Here is a 17,301-nt window from a genome sequence, read left to right as displayed (position 1 = left end):
GTCTTCCCTACCATCTTGTAGGCTTTTTAATTCAATCCTGAATTATCATGCAGTTACCACCTAAATCAATTATTAATGCAATAATAATCATGTATTACACTTGTATAGCGCTTTTATGGGCGCTCCACTCAAAGAACATTACAGTTATGGGGATTCCCCTCCACCAAAGTGTAGCCCCCACTTGGATGATGCAACGGCAGTCAAAGTATGCCAGTAGGCTCACCACACACCAGCTATTAGAGAGGAGGAGAACAGAATGCTGAAGCCAATTCATACATGGGGATTATTAGGAGGTCATGATTGGTAAAGGCCAGGATAGAATTTGACCAGGATATCGGGGTCACACCCCTACTCTTTTCGAGAAATGCTCTGGGATTTTTAATGATCACACTAACCTTTTTTCACCCTGGTACAGAGGATGCAATGTGCTACAGAAGACCCTGGAACAGTTCAAGATCTCTTAAATAAATATTATTAACAATCATATTCAGACAACTCTTATAGGCTCCTCAAAGATTTGGAAAGGGAAGCTGTGTTTCATTCTCACAAATAACAGAGTGGAGATACTTTATTAGAGCTCTGAAGTACTTAACACTGATAGATTCACAGGAAATTGCCCATCCTCAAAGAAGATTTTGTCTGAGTTTTTCTCAGACAAGAGACTGGGTACATGGAGGATTTAGAGTTATATTGTGCTGGTTACATTATTAGTGTCTCTGGGCATGAAGTAGTCTTTGCTTAACTGCTCAGAGGGAACACAACAAAAACACTAATCCATTGTTTCCAAGTGTTCACCCAAGGTAAATGCAAGACAACACAGACATTTTCTGTAACTAACCACTATAACTATTCTGGATGGCTGTTTGGAAGTATCCTCCACCATCACAGACGCTGCTGTGGCCTGGCCAGTTGTACATAGTCTAATAATAACAGAGAACATTGTGAAGAAGAGACTGCCTTGAGGTGTAATTAAATTGTAACTTAATTTTTATTAAGAAGTGCAGTCTGTCTTCATCCTCACTTGGCTTTCGAAAGCCCTTGATTACACTCCAGGTCTGTAAAACTAATCCAGTACTCCCTGGGGTAGGAAAGAATTGAGAAAATTCCAATTAGCCTACCAAGTTTAATAAACGCACACTGGCAGTTTGGACTGTTTATAGGCTTGTCACTGCAAGAGCCAAGTCACCGAAAAACCGAACTTTACATAAATTTGAAGTGCCATTTATTACAACATACACAGCAAATATTTCTAGTGTATACCATGGAGCCTGGAAACACACTTCAGATATTAATGTTTTCTGAAAGAGATCTGATGAGCATTGAGATGGTTTTCAAACGTGTCTGATAATTCAGCTCCTGCTCAGTTTTAGGGGTCTGAAAAGAAAGGTTTTTTTGCTCTTTGATGGTGCGATGCTTATTAAGGCAAGGCCTGACATCTCAGCCGTGTTGTCTTTAACAATGTTTCTGACTTTCCTGCTTTCCTTAGATTCCTTAGAAGCGTTGCAATTTGCAGATTCAGTGAATTTAATGAGAACAGGAGTGTTTAAGGCAAATAGGTTTTACATGGTTTTTGGTGGCATTTTCAGTAGGGAGACTTTAAGAGTGAGAGCAGCCCAACACCAGCCTGGCTCACTTGCTCAAAGCCTTGCAGTTATGTTGACAGTTCACATTTGAAGGGCTCTCAGTTGCCCTGGCAGAGACGGCATCTTCCCTTCATCTTTACCTCTATTGCATGGAGCCATCATCCTTTCAGAGTCCTTAAGTGGTTTTAGTGGGCTGTGGTTGGACAGGTCAAGTGAAGTGGTCTCTGTCGACAGGGTATGTGAAAATGAAAAACTGTGGGAGGAGCAGGGTGCTCCGCTGAGCTTTATATGGAGAGCTGCATTTCCCTTTTTTAAGTTTGGTCTTGTGTTGCACCTGCTCTAAATATACCAGTATTATTGTGTTTGCCCTTGTTGTCCTGATCACATTTGCATTTATATCTGCTGTTTCTTGTCATACCCTCACCACACATAAAACGTCATAAACTCTGTGCATCACTCTAGATAAATGCCTCTGCTAAGGAAATAATACCCATATGATGTACAGTATTATTCATTTACATAACAAAAAACAGTACTTAAATATAGAGTTCTAAAACTGTAATTGGACTTTTGCTTATCACATCCTCATGATTTCTAGATGTCATGTAAACATTTCTTAACAGCCTCAGAAATACTTTAAAGAAAATAATGTTTATTGGTCAGTGTCATTGTGTACAGTGCGTTATCCCTCTGCAGCATGGCTTTTTATGTGTGTTCAGTCCTTGGTGTATTTTTGCACCCCCTAAAAGCGCTGCATGAAAAGCGTCTACATCTTTTCTGACATTGTATAAATGAACAGGCTATTAAATGTTACTTTTCCTTCAAAAAGCTTCAAGCTCCACTGCAACCCCCACTTCTGTGTTCAATATAAATATTTTTATAGACCGCATTCCAGAGCATAGACCATTCACTGGGCCCATCTGGTAGTATTTGTGAAGAGTAAAGGAACAGCCTGAATGTGACCTAATTTAATAATATACTTCTGAGCTGAAGACATACCAGATTTATTTATGAAGCTGTTTACTTTAATTTGATGAAGTTTTAATCGTTTGTTGTATTACAAATAACTGGCATGGAGCTATCAGTGCAGTCCAAAATCAGAACAGAGGGACAGCTAACATACATGTACTGTAATTGACTGTGCCTTCATTCTGGTTACAGGAGTTAAAGTTTTCTATGCATACACACACAGAAATAAAAAAACAGCAGTGATTTTGGAGGCCTTTTGTTTTCCTGAAGATTTTCTGATATTGTACAGAACTTCTTCAGGAGTCTCACAGGGGAGTGTTGTGCAGTGTGGCCTTCACAGTAAAAAATACAAGATTCCTCTTGCAGTCAAAGATAAATAGCAGGTTTTATTCTCAAAATAAGGCCTTTTCAGAGAAAGCAGAATGGGTTTGTTTTTTTACGAGGCAGATGACTGTTTAGTTTTGGGAAATATTATGTTTTGTCTTTGTGTAATGTTGTCAAATATAACCTTCTTATCTCCCACACACATGGTGTGTTTTGTTGTCTGAGATACTTTGTACATGTGAAAGTCTACGCCTGTGATGCTGCTGTACTGCCTTTAAATTATTTCTGTAATATAATGTGACGGGAAGAGAGAACACTTCTTCTCTTCAAAATCTTTTAAATTAAACCTCTATGTGAGCTATTCATTTGGGACAGGAAAGACAGGGGTCATCAGATAACAGTGTTGACAATAAGCATGCCTACCACCTGGCTGGTTTTTAACTGGCCTGGCTGCTTTGTTTGTTTGTGCACTTGCTGGTTGTTGGTTGTTGGAAACATTTTTTTTCTCTCAAATTGGCGCACAGTTACAGATCATAATTATAGGCTGCTTTTGTACAGTAAAGTTTCCAAGTCCCACTATCAAGCCCTCACACCCAAAAAGCAAGAAGGCTGTTTTTCAGACTTGAAAATGATCCTATTAGAGTGACAGAAATACGCACCTAGACTGTATTCTTCATGCCTTGAAACAAGATGCCCATGGCTGGATGTGAACAACAGGGATTAGGGGGTTCTTACTGGGATTGCTTGGCACTTCCTATCATCTGTTACATAGGGAGGCTGAACTGAATGATGTTAAACCTGGGTTTAGTGTCAGTTCAACAATTATTGAGTCACTCTAGTTAAGAGCAGGCTAAAAGCTGACTGGCTGTGCTTCAGTAGAATTATCTTTCATTAGTGTTTCATTATCTTTCTCATTCTTTCATTTGTAAGAATGATTTATAAACCTAATAAATGTTGTTAAGTTTTAATTCATTTTACAATGCACTGCCATCTGTAAATATCTATGGAATTGTAGTTCTCTGTATTAGTTAAATGAGTTTAGTTTAACTTAGTTTAATTAAACTTAAAATGTAAACTTGCTATAGTGATTGTCTAGCAAATATGGAATATATTTAACTGTCAAATAAGTGTATGTAATGTCTAATAGACTGGCACTGTAGCATGCCCACCTTGTAGTCTGATTTTGTCAGAGCTAAGCAAGGTTGGGACTGGTCAGTATTCAGATGGGAGACCTCCAAGGAACATCAGGTTGTTGCTGTGATGGTGTTGGTGGAGAAGTAGGAGGCTCCCTTTCCTGTAGGCTACAATTCAGAATTCACCTCCTTCAGGGGGAGACATATTAAAAGGAGGTCTTGCCTGCTTTTTTAGAGTAGGGGTGCGGCTAATTATACTGTTTGCTCATACAGTCTGACCTACCTATAGAGCCCCCTTGATTAAGCTGGTGAAGTAGTTTTTCACTTCTTTACCTGATCTGCTGCTTAGTGAGGCTGTCAGCACATAATGGCAACAGTGTGGTGATGGAAGTGTATGTAAAGACTTTTGAGATGCCATAGACTATATATAAAAATGCTATATAAATGCAAGGAATTTTTATTAACAATTCATTAATGAATTATGTTTTTGGAGTGTAAGGATATTTTGTAAGTTTACGTTTGAGACCGCATGCCATACTTTGAAATTGAATATCATAGCATTTGATAGTTTTCAGAGCCAAATAGATAACCTTTCTGCAGTACTCAGTAATGTTTCAGTCCTAGCTGCTCAGAGACACAGTATGCTTCTTTAAAAGAATTATTTGTTTCATATGTTCTATCTGCCAAAATTCTGACTTAAGATGGAATCATTCGTGATTCACTTGCATGAGCTGAGTGTGACCTTTTTAGTTATATCATGTATTTATCACAGTGCCTGTTAACCTCTTTACAGAGCAATGTCTGCCCTCTAGTGGGCAGCCTCCTGTTTAATAGAGACATTTTAAATAGGAATTTCATTTACATCTTTTCAACCTCCAAAAAGGAAATAAGATGGGAGTTTTCAGTTGCACACAGTATGGAAATGCTCTAACATTTCAGCAAATAATCAGTTTATGCTATAGAACTGCCAGAATCTGAGCTCACGTTGTAGCGTGAGATGTCCCCAGATTTTAATGCATGATATATTGTATTTATGAAGCTATGTTTTACCACAAAGGAGACTTAGGCTTTCTATTTACTGTACACATTACAATGAGCTGTGTTTAGTGTAGTTTAGTGTAAATGAACTAAACGAATAATACAGTGTACTATCTAAACACATGAGATGAAAACCTTAATTCTGCTTTGTGTTCTAGTTTTGACCAAATCCGGTTTTAAAGGCACGGAATCAGCATTCCAATTATGACCTTGATTTAATTCATGTCTGTTCTCCTAATGAACGCATTATTTATAAACTTTTTGTACTTTTCCTGACTTCGCAGCTAGTTTTCCTGACTGCAATGCTTGCAGCAATGGCTTGAAAGGCTGTCAGTAGTACTTCAGCGGCCTATACATCTACTGTATATACCTATATCTTCTCTTGTTTTTCAGTGGAGAAAGTGGCGCTGGCAAGACAGAAAGCACAAAGTTAATCCTCAAGTTCCTCTCCGCCATGAGTCAACACTCACTGGAAGTCACTTCGAAGGAAAAAACATCCCATGTGGAACAAGCCCTTTTGGAAAGCAGGTGTGGGAATATTAGTGTTCTGCGACCGGGACAGTTGTGGCAAGCATAGTGCAGGTAGCCACAGAGATAAGTACAATAACAGGTAAAGGTTTTTTCCATGCTGAAGGAAAAAGAAAAGAGACACAACATTTTGGGTGTGTCCACCTGAAGACGGCAGTACAGCCAAAACGGTGTGGCTCTTGTCTTTTCCTTTCAGCATAGAATAAACCTTTACCTGTTCCTTTGCAGGCTACACATGCTGACACAGCTACCCACTTGAACTTCTTCAACTCATAGAGTTCGGTAAACATTAAAGTTTCTGTGAAAGATATTCGTACCAGCTTGCCTCAATGCCCCCATCTTGTGGGAGAAGGAAGGCCCTGAGCTCTTTGGGTCATTGGGCCTAAATCAAACACCATTTTTCAATATATTTGTACTTTTGGTTTCGAAATCTGTATCAATTCTGTTACCTTAGTCTAGAACACATTTTACATACTACTGTAAAATTGAACATCTTTCCATTGTAGTTTGTAAAGAATGATGCTAGTCTCATCGCACATTATGTTGGCCTTCTTTGAATACATTCACCCTCTGTAATTTCCCTGAAAGCTTTGTTGTGATTTTAAAGATTTAGTGTGCATACCATAATGCTTAAATTGACACAAGGAAAAATCAATTTTTAATAAAGGTTCTATACTCTATAACCTTGTAAAGATGTTTTATTAAACTTTATAAAATGGTTGACTTATTAAATGTGCTCAATGATGTCTACAGTATTTACTGTTTGTTTTTTATTATTTATCATCAGGTTATTTACTCATTCTGAAACAATTGCCAATAGTCTGACATGATTTTGTTTGCCGTTTTGTTTTAGTAATGTCGTTTTATCTTTTTTCATTTATCCTACAGCCCAATCATGGAAGCTTTTGGAAATGCCAAAACTGTTTACAACAACAATTCCAGTCGCTTTGGGAAGTTTGTACAGCTGAATTTCTGCCAAAAGGGGAACATTCAGGGAGGCAAAATTGTTGATTGTATCCTTTTTTATGTAAAAGTGCTGTTCATGAAAGTTTTCCTAAGTTAGGAGGTAGCAGTTAATCTTCACAGAGCTGGTAGTCATGAGTCCTGATCAATTCTGTTGTTATAACAGAACTGTTTTTAGGAAACACCCCCTGACCTACTATCCAAGATGTGCTTGGATTGACCCAAAAAAATCCTCACAGTCAAAAGTGGACCTCTTAAAATCTGTACAGTATACATTTTGAAATGCTGCATACTGGCTTGTAGCTGTATTACATTCAAGGAGGAGGAGAAAATGTAAAATTATTTTTTTATGTTTTTAAGGGCAGGATAATGACATGCTACTAAAAAGGTATAAGATTTGAATTAGATGGAAAGTATTTACTGGATAATCGAATAATGGGTTTAAGTCTTTCCTCGTTGTGTAGGGAGAGCTTTGCTGGATTTCACTCTTCCATATAGATGTAGAGCATGTGACTGGAAAATAGCGCTAAATCCTGCCATTTCTTTCCCCTCATTTATGCCAGTAAGTCATTTGTTCTCCAGATCTAGGACACCCTTCATCTACAAGGAGAGATATTATGCAATGATAATAATCTGTCGGTAATCTTCAAAATGAAAAAATTGGATGACATATTTTGCATGACCTTTATTTGAGCCAGAAGCAGATAATCTGACAGTTCAAGCGCGTCCTTGAAAAACAAAACACCAACGAATGCATTAAACAGTTCGACTGTTTGTTTAAACAACGTTCACCCAATAGAACTTCACACATTGTGTCATTTGCCTTAATTGTTATTTTCAACCCAAGATTTATTAGAGAAGGTAAGGCTCATTGCTGCAGTATATTCTTCAGCCATTTGCAAGCAGGACTCGCTTGGGTCTTATTGTTGAGGTTCAGTTATCTTTTCACATGCAGCTGTATTTTCTGTTTCCTTGCAGAATCGTGTGGTGAGACATAACCCCGGTGAGAGAAACTATCACATTTTTTACGCTCTGCTGGCAGGAACCAATGCGGAGCAAAGAGGTGAGAATAAGACAGGATGTATGTGCCACTGCACCCCATTACAACACTGGACTACCTCCTTTGACCAAACCACACGCAGCCTTGGCAGCACAAGAAGAAGCAACACTGTCACTTGTTTAATAAAGTCAACTGTGGTGCACTTTAAAGCTTTCAAAGCTCACAATTTGATCGGGCCAAGCTTTTGCATCTTACTTTCCATCAATAGCCTGCTTGTTCTTTATCACAGAGACTTGCTTACAATGTTAATGTCAGTCTTAAGGTCTTAATGTAACAAATAACTCGTAGAATTATTTCAAACTAACTTGCAACCCAAAATAAGATTAACATTTCGTAGTAGGTGGCTGATTCACGTTTGGTACAGAGAAGAAATGTTGAAAATAACCCTGTATGTGTGCCTGTTCAAAGGCTTGCTGAAAGACTGGCAGGCTCTTAGGTGTTGAATTATCGTAACTGCTTAACTCTGTTTGTGTTTTGCAGAAGCATTTTATCTGTCCCAACCTGACAGCTATTATTACCTTAAACAGTCTGGGTGCATTGAAGACAAGACAATCAATGACAAAAACACTTTCCATGAAGTTCTGGTAAGTGCTACAGAAGAATGAATGATCACCTATTCACAGCTCAGCCACAGCTCATTTCAAGGCAGTTGCACATGCTAATACGTCATTTGAATTGCCCTGTTAGATCTAGGAGCTTAAGCCGACAAAGAAGATTTGTGTTGTATTATGAAAGACTCAGCAATCTGTTGGGCAACTCAGGATTTTGTCATGCTCATGTAGAGCCTTGCCGAGTTAAATTCAGCTCTTGCACTCAAATTGGTGTGTCCGATTGGCTGAAAGTCCCTGGTTTGTGGTAGGTTTCAGTAGGCCAGGATTCGTTTGGCACGTCTTATTGTAGTGACCATTGAGGTTCGTCATTGAGGCTCGGTAAGAGCTGTGTCTGTCAAAGTTCCAATGGCAGGTCCAAGAGTTTACAGTCCTCATCCCTCCTGAGCAAGTGTGTATGCGAACCACATTAATTAAGAATGGTGATTAAAACTTAGATATAATAAAAAGTCAAAAAGGAAGTGTTAAATCTAAAATAACTGAATTGCAGACTGTATTAGTATCCAAGGTTTTATCAGGTACAAGGTACATAGTAATAAATTGAGGCACAAAAAATGCAGCCCTTAGGTCTAATCAAATACTTTGAACATTTTGAACATAGATATCAAAAAGACAGAAATTGTGAATAAAATACCAGTCAGTTTTCAGTATGTAATGAAAATATTTAAAAGGTTAGCATTGGGTATAGCCTCTGTGAGCATTAACACAGTCCTGGCAGCCTTGGCTGGGCTATAGTTAGACTGCTGTGGGAGCAACAGCCAGCTGGCAAAGACTGCCCAGGCTCAGTTGTCTCATCTTAATAGCAAGGAACTGGCAAGTTCGTCCCACAGATGTTCCTTGGTGCTCGGGTCAGGAGAAGAATGAATTGGATGAAGGAGCACGACCTCAGCCTTGTTTTTCTGAAACTGTGATACAGTAATCCCTGCACTGTGTGGTCTTGTTTTGTTCTGGTAGAAAATAAACACAACCAAATTAGCTTGCAGGAACAGAAAAACTGTTGGCTCAAGAACATTGTCAGTATATTGTTGTAAAGGAGGTACACACTTCACAGTATACATATAAAGCAAAATTACGCAAAATTATTGGGTATGGGTAGGATTTGTCTCTTAGTGATTCTAAAAAATATAAATAGACGACAGATAAATAAATCCTTATAAAATGTATTTTTAGAATGTCAGTGAATTAGGTAGTCAGGGAGTTGGTTGTATTTTCATTTTGCTAAAGGTGTCCTGCAAATCATAGAAAATCAAGATTTTGCATCCATGCTTTTCTCATCTACACGCCTCACTGCGGTCTCTGTGTCTCTCTTAAGAATGCAATGAAGACAATGCAGTTCAGTGCAGAGAACATCCGAGAAATTCTTCGGCTCTTGGCTGGGATTCTTCACATAGGAAATGTGGAGTTCATGACGGCAGGCGGGGCGCAGGTCTCCTCAAAATCAGGTCAGTAAATGCTTTGTGAGGTCCATGGCTTTCTCTTTCCTTTCTTAAAAGGCTGATCAGTGTTATGACACTTTGTATATTTTTCCCCTGTTCACCCGATTAGCATTCCCTGGATTACATATAGATCAGATCATCTAAAAAAACAGTGGAGTTCAAGTAGGGAGCTGCGTCAGCATGCGTAAGCCACAAGGGAACAAGTAAAGGTTTATTCCCTGCTGAAAAGAGAAGAAAAGAAACAGGACCCCCAGATGCACACCCGAAGAAGGCTCCTTAGCCAAAACTTTGTGTTTCTTTTCTTCTCTTTTCAGCATGGAATAAACCTATTACTTGTCATTATTTTTAATTGCTGCTTAAAGATGGCCAGTGTTCAGTTGAAACCACTGTCAGTAAATTGTAGTAGGTGGAAGTGGAATGACTCCAGAAACTTGTAGATGCAGTTGTGTTGAATAAAACAGTGTTCCATCTTAGGCATAATACTGTAGATGTTATAGATATACAATATAGGCTTAAGAACGTAGTCCATATTGTGGATTTCAATCACTCGTTATGACATAGCAGAAGAGAAAAATGTGACCAGGTCCTGAGAACTTGCAGCAGGATGTACAGTAGATGGAAAACCAACAGCATTGTTATGGTTTTTGCACTTTGAAGCTTTGGGCAGAGCGGCAGAGCTTCTTGGGCTGGACTCAGGACAGCTGGCTGAGGTGCTCACACACAGGTCCATGATTCTCAGGGGAGAGGAGATCTCGACACCACTCACTGTGGAGCAGGTGAGAGCCGCGGCTCGGCGGCATGAATTTAAACAGTGTCATCGCTCATTCGAGACCCTGATCTTGCCCACCAACATCAGCAGGTATTCAAAGGGGCACCCAGGGGAAATTAAGCATCAGTCCAGACAGAAGTAAATAGGTCCTTTACTGGATTTAAAGGAATGTTGGGAACTAGCAGGCTATAAGACCTGAATCTTTTTAGTCTTCAACAGAGAAGACTATGAGGGGACTTCTAAGAATCTTAAAATCATTGTCTTAAAAATCTTCTAAGACAATGAGAAAAGTTAACCCAACTGATTTCCTCAGCATCAGAAATGAAATTTGAACCAGAAGAGAAAAGTGGAAGTTACAGAAAAGTGCATTTAAAACAGAGAGATCAGAAGGCAGGTTTTTCCATATGGGGCTGTTGGAGTCTGGAGCAATCTACCCAGTCATGTTAAAGTTAAGAATTGGCTTGGATCAATTAGTTTGTTCCTGCACTTCAAAACACCACTGCATTTCTATCTCGCTACACTTCAGCCCTTTGGCGAGATTCATTCAATTGATGGAACATACAGTGGAGGAAAGCCGCATCATAACTCAAAGAAGAACATGCATTCCCAAGGCCTGGGACATCAGAGCAACCATCTAGGGAGTCTTCTTTGATCCTGATAGTTTAAAAGTGTTAATTAAACACATAAGGCTTTGCTGTTTAAGATGCATCATAGTTACAGCTGGTGGTGAGATTTATTTCTTGTGCATTTTTTCTCTTACTTTTTGCTATGGAAATCACAAACAGACCCTATTCCATTAATATCAAAGGCTAACTCCTGACTTTTTTAGTTGGTATCTCAAACCTTGTAAGTGCTGTGGTCAACTGGCTTTGCTTTCCAAACAGGCAGTGGACTCCAGAGATTCCATGGCTATGGCACTTTATTCCCAATGCTTTACCTGGATAATAAGAAAACTCAACAGCAGGATAAGAGGAAAGGAGGACTTCAAGTCAATAGGGATTCTGGATATATTTGGATTTGAAAACTTTGAGGTAGGTCAGATGAAACCATTAAACCTTGCCCTGAGAAAATTAGTCTTGACATGTTTGATCATAAATTCTGGAGATCAACAAGTGCAAATGTATAAATCTTTGAAAGTTATGACCCGCAGCAAAGTAATTTTTCTAAAAAAAGAATCAGGATATAATATTACTCAGGCACTGACATTGGCTTTATGGTTTTCCCCTGCTTACTATATGCTTTCTGATTCAGATCTTTTTATGTTTATATTGGCATGACAGTTAATAAATCACATCAGAATTGTGTGACCTTAACATGCATTATTTTCAAACAGGGCAGATTAGGAAAAGTAATCAATTTATTTCTGTTTGTGCAGTGTTCAGTAATTTATATGAAATGTGGATAAAGTACACTTTATCAAAATCTTTTCAAAAGCCACATTGGTGATTCAAATAAGATTAAACATTTAGAACTTCTTTGAAATTTTTCTTAACTATCTTGGTTTGCTGCTTAAAAATTGTGCTATATAAAGCATTACAAATTAGCTGATATATCCTAAACTGTTTTTTTCTGATAACAAAAAACAACATTTAAGAGCCAATGCAAACCCCCCTGACTCTGAGGGCACCATCATTTACTTCATGAACATTTCTTTATTCACAGGTCAATCGCTTTGAACAGTTCAATATAAACTATGCAAATGAGAAACTTCAGGAATATTTCAACAAGCACATTTTTTCTTTGGAACAACTTGAATATAACAAGTAAGCTGTGGATTCTGTTTTTTTTTAAATATTTTGTACCTTTTGTCTCATATCTAAAGCCTGATCTTGATTCTGTCTGTTCTGTATCGCATATAGTAAGAGTGAAGTTTAGGTAATACTGAAGAATTAAGATGTCTGTAAGAAACTGCTTATCACCAGCAACTCAGTGAAACAGCATTAAGCAGGTAGCTGAAACAGTAGAAGCCTCCACTCAGAGCACAGTCTGGGCCTGTAGTCCATGTCTCACTGTACTGAGTGGTTGTCTCTAAGGGCATAGTTGATTCAAGGCAGTGGTTCTCTGTAGTGGTTCAATAACCTTCTCCCTTGTTAGATTAGGAATTTTTGCTTTGGGCTTCTAGAGTTTAAGTCTAACAGTGCACGTGACCAGTGTAGATGACACTTAATTTCTCCTGATGCCAGGGCTGTAGCGATTCTCTGAGCTGGTAATTGCAAATTGAGAGATAACAGATAAGCTCAACTCAATCTTTGCTTTGGCATGATCTACAAATTCATCATTGATTGAATCACTTCAAAATCAGATGATTCTGCCCTTATTTTAAATTCTGCCCTCTTTGTGTTTGGTGGTATTATTCTTCTTGTTCGTATTAATAATCAATCAAATTCTATATCAGTTAACACGTATGGCTTTGTCACATTTTTTCAATTAAGCTACAGCATTTCATTGTGTTTTGTTAAATAATGCTGATATAATGTAAACCTGGTAGCCAATACTGGGTTAAATGTGCCCATTTCATTTTAAATATCGGAACAACAGAACAGTTCCAGTTACTGTGGAAATAATTAACATTAACTTCAGAAGTCAGGAATTTTATACATTATGAAGAATTTATAACCATAGTTTATAATTGTGTAAGATATGACAACATTACATGTTAGAATTGATTTTTACGAATATCCTAAATAAATAAATAAGTTAATCATTGCTTTTAACCATATCACCCTACAACTCACAATTGACAAGCTAAGCAGGTGTGAACCTGGTCAGTACCTGGATGGGAGACCTCCTGGGAAAACTAAGGTTGCTGCTGGAAGAGGTGTTAGTGGGGCCAGTAGGGGGCACTCACCCTACAGTCTGTAGGTCTGTGGGTCCTAATGCCCCAGTATAGTGACGGGGACACTATACTGGAAAAAGGTGCTGTCCTCTGGGTTAGACGTAAGACTGAGGTCCTGACTCTTTGTGGTCATTAAAGATCCCAGGGCATTTCCTGAAAGAGTAGGAGTGTTACCCCAGTGTCCTGGCCAAATTTCCTATTGGTCTTTACCAATAATGGCCTCCTAATAATCTTCATCTCTGAACTGGCTTCACCACTCTGCTCTCCTCCCCACTGAGAGCTGGTGTATGGGGAGTGAACGCACTATGGCTGCACTATGGCGCACTATGGCTGCTGTCGCATCATCCAAGTGGTGCTGCACACAGATGGTGGTGGTGGAGGGGAGTCCCCATTACCTGTAAAGCGCTTTTAGTGGAGTGTCCAAAAAAGCGCTATATACGTAAGGAATTATTATTAGTTCTGGTGTTGTGCCCTTGAGCGAGGAACTTCACCTGAAGTGTTCCACTGAATTACCCAGGTATATGTATGGTTGCAAATGTAACCAGCCACATAAATTAGTAAATCCTGGAGATTAATCAAGAGTATCTTCAGAATTATGCAAAGACACTTAATTATTTTGAAGATAAAGCGAGACCTCATTTAACAGGTGATCTGAAACAGATCCAGACCCCAAAAAACAATTGGGAACTAGCCTGGCCTCAAGAGAAAAAAAATGATATTATTCATTATCACAGTGAATTACAATACAGCATTTCATAGAGACTAGTAATTTATGAATGTTGAGTTAGAACACAGGACTGGATTGCTATGACAGATCTCAGCAATCTTTCAGTATTATTTTATATGTTCTCTTTAGTGTTTTTTTATTTTGATTTATACAAAATTTATACAAAGTACAAAACTAAAAAATAGAATATGTAATGTATCTCTTGTTTCCCCTTTATATAACTCTTTTTGTCTTTCCAGGGAGGGTCTGTTTTGGGAAGATATAAACTGGATGGATAATGGAGAATGTTTAGATTTGATTGAAAAGGTAATTATTTTTAGCTGTTATGAGTAGACTATTTTTTTAAAATGTGATTTAGCCATATAATATCTGTTATTTTCAATTGTGACATTTTGACCTGCTATTCAGACGTTTTTCAGAAGGGTGACAATTATTTCTCTTTTGTTTCTTAGAAATTGGGCCTTCTGGCACTGATTAATGAAGAGAGTCACTTTCCGAAGGGAACTGACAGCACTTTGCTTGAAAAACTCCACAATCAGCATTCGGTAGGATTTCTGCATGATTCCACTCGCTAAGCCATTGGAAGTGTTAGAACATACAAACATAATGCTAAAACTGGTACTACAATAAATGGTTAAAAAATACATAAATATAGTATTTTAATTGGACGCCATTTCTGTTTGCCTTTATTCAGGTAAAGCACACTAAATATCCAGTACCTGGTATGGGCAAGTATTCAAGGATATGCCTCACAAAACCTAGAATGGCTCAAATCAGTATTTTGTCTAGGCAGTATTAAATATATATGCACTTTTTGAATGCGATCAGTCTGTCATTGTAGTTGGGAACAGGAGGACTATGCAGGCTTAATGACAACCATAAATCATAGAGGTTATGGGTTGAAATGTGCAAAACTGAGCCATTAGTCCATGATAAATGACACCTCATATCACAAAAGTGTCTCTCTCAGAAGACAATGGACAGGTACTGTAAGCAGTATGTACTGTATGTACACATATAGACCTACCATACTTACAGTAGATGACCATATGGGATATGCTTGGCTGCCATTTGGATGAGTGTGTTGAGTCAAGCTGTGCTCCCGGTGCCAAGCTACATAATCCAAATGTTTGTCTTTGTTTTTTTTTTTGCTTGTACCATGTGAATTGTACCACTCTATGCCTTTACATTCACCCCAGATGTATGTTCATCCTTTTTGCATTCTTTTTGATGTCAAAGAGGAAGGGAATTTAATGTTCAAGCGTAATACTGAGGTGGACATTGCATTATCTGTCAGTAGATTTCGGCAACAACCAGCAAACCGTTTTGAAAAACTTCACTATTAAGCTGCAGGATGGCATTATTTTCCTTAGCAAAAAAAAAGACATTTTTATGTGTTTTTGTTTTAGCAAAACCCATTCTACGTGAAGCCTCGTGTTGCTGTGCATTATTTTGGAGTGAAACACTATGCAGGAGAGGTGTGTATTTTGAAATCTTTCCAAGTAAGTTAAGTTGTCAAATTTAGGTACAGAAACAACAGGTTTTGTGCGCTTTTTTAGAAGATAACGCCAGAAAGGTAGGAGAAGATTTTTCTGATTTCAGACACCCTGTTTTCAGCCTGTTTTTGTTAAAAGAAAATGCACATCACTTTCTTGATACAGTACCGTAACATTGCATTTACTGTACACTTTCTGTACATGTTGTTGCATAATTTACTTCTTCTAGACAATGGGGGAAAGCAAGGACTCCAAACCCAATCCTCAGGGCACAAACATCTGGTTTCCATTCAAATAATTGAATCCTTAATTGAACTTAGAAGTTACTTGATTGCAACCTTTGCCATTTTCTTTTCTGCTCAAAAGTTACAGGTTTTTATGTTTGTTCTGAAGTCCAATGGCTAAAAGTCCACCTCCAACATGTTTCAGAGTTTTCAGGTTAAGAACATTAAGGGGAATTGATTAAGGGTTCTATTGTGTAACTGGACGTTTAACTGGAATGAAAAACAGTGGATGTTCCTGGGACCAGGATTGTGGACCCCATCTCAGAGGCACTGACATAGCCAACAAAATGGAATTCCTCAGAATCAACAGGGGAAACTACAGGCGGTGTCTTTATAACTAACAAATAGGAAATGCTTCTTTATATTGTGGGAGTGTAGAAAAGGTTGCCCAGTGATGTTGTTGAAAAAGAAACAACTGAATGGAGTCTTTGGATCATTTACCTACTAAAAAACCTAAAAGCAAGATGAGAAGGGTGCCTCTCCCATCTCTTTTGTAATAATTCTTATGTTTGCATGGTGTCAGGCTGTAATGGTACCTGGTGAAATTGCTTCAGCTCCAAATAATAATCCCTGCTCCTGGTCTCGTTGTGCAGGTTGTATACGACGTGAGAGGAATACTCGAAAAAAACAGAGATACCTTCAGGGATGATATTCTGAATATGCTGCGAGAGAGTAGGTCTGTAAATCTTATTGGAGGAAAATCTGTCATCAGTCCTGCTCATTTATACAGATAGTGATTTTTGTATGATCATTGTGATGGCATCCTTGCCTTTTTTACAGGTTCATCTTTAAAAACAGTCACTACACTATGAGACAAGGCAAAAGTCAAAGCAGTGTTTCATATAATTGATGCATTCCCTGTTTCTTCTTTGCTATCATGGATATAAAGTAAAGGTTCAGGGAGTGCATAACCATTGCTGCTTGAGTTTAGAATCAAATGGCATTTATTAGCAGAGAAGCTGATGTCAGACAGGTCCAGGACAAAGCACAAACTACATCACTTTTTGACAGCATTATAGAAAGCACTTCTAGTCGTTGCTTCTGAGTTTTCATCAAGCAGAAATTCCTGAAATTTAATTAAATAAGGGAAATGTTAGGATCCCTGCTACACTGAACCTCAAGACAGTGTTTATAGTGTGAGATCTTCTACAGTTTAGTGGCTAATTTTCTGCTGCAGTCAAGGAGAAGATTACAATCCATTATCAGTGGTCTAACTTTTAACGCAGTCTGAACAAGACAGACTCCAATTACAGTAGGTACTACAGTAGCTTCATGCCAGATGGTACATCAGAGAAAATGGTGAAATCTTCTTCATACTGAGAGCAGGCACTGTGCAGATAAGCCTGTACTGAATGTGTGGCACGTTTGTGTTACAGGTTAGATTTTGTCTATGACCTCTTTGAGCACGTCTCCAGCCGGAACAACCAGGACACTCTGAAATGTGGATCCAAACACAAGAGACCCACTGTCAGCTCTCAGTTCAAGGTCAGTGGATGTTTTGAGTTTAGATGTGGCTGGCAGAGCTATATTACAGAAATGAATATTAG

The 17,301-nt window shown here is 38.4% G+C and overlaps 1 protein-coding gene across 1 annotated transcript in view; it reads left to right on the top strand.

Annotated features, from left to right (window-relative positions):
- The window catches only part of myo10 (myosin X), a 138,807-nt gene that overhangs the window by 75,012 nt on the left and 46,494 nt on the right, over positions 1 to 17,301 (top strand). The window contains exons 5-18 of the mRNA XM_088918476.1: positions 5,441 to 5,575; positions 6,464 to 6,588; positions 7,386 to 7,399; positions 7,517 to 7,601; positions 8,079 to 8,182; positions 9,519 to 9,648; positions 10,300 to 10,418; positions 11,296 to 11,442; positions 12,074 to 12,174; positions 14,214 to 14,280; positions 14,427 to 14,519; positions 15,384 to 15,452; positions 16,348 to 16,430; positions 17,131 to 17,239. Coding sequence (XP_088774602.1) covers positions 5,441 to 5,575; positions 6,464 to 6,588; positions 7,386 to 7,399; positions 7,517 to 7,601; positions 8,079 to 8,182; positions 9,519 to 9,648; positions 10,300 to 10,418; positions 11,296 to 11,442; positions 12,074 to 12,174; positions 14,214 to 14,280; positions 14,427 to 14,519; positions 15,384 to 15,452; positions 16,348 to 16,430; positions 17,131 to 17,239 — 1,381 coding nt within the window. The remainder of the gene's footprint in view (positions 1 to 5,440; positions 5,576 to 6,463; positions 6,589 to 7,385; positions 7,400 to 7,516; positions 7,602 to 8,078; positions 8,183 to 9,518; positions 9,649 to 10,299; positions 10,419 to 11,295; positions 11,443 to 12,073; positions 12,175 to 14,213; positions 14,281 to 14,426; positions 14,520 to 15,383; positions 15,453 to 16,347; positions 16,431 to 17,130; positions 17,240 to 17,301) is intronic.

Source organism: Atractosteus spatula, chromosome 6, assembly GCF_055471065.1.
Source record: "Atractosteus spatula isolate fAtrSpa1 chromosome 6, fAtrSpa1.hap1, whole genome shotgun sequence".
Taxonomy (NCBI): domain Eukaryota; kingdom Metazoa; phylum Chordata; class Actinopteri; order Semionotiformes; family Lepisosteidae; genus Atractosteus; species Atractosteus spatula.
The sequence above is the reverse complement of the archived record's forward strand: the minus strand, read 5'-3'. Positions and strand labels throughout refer to the sequence as shown.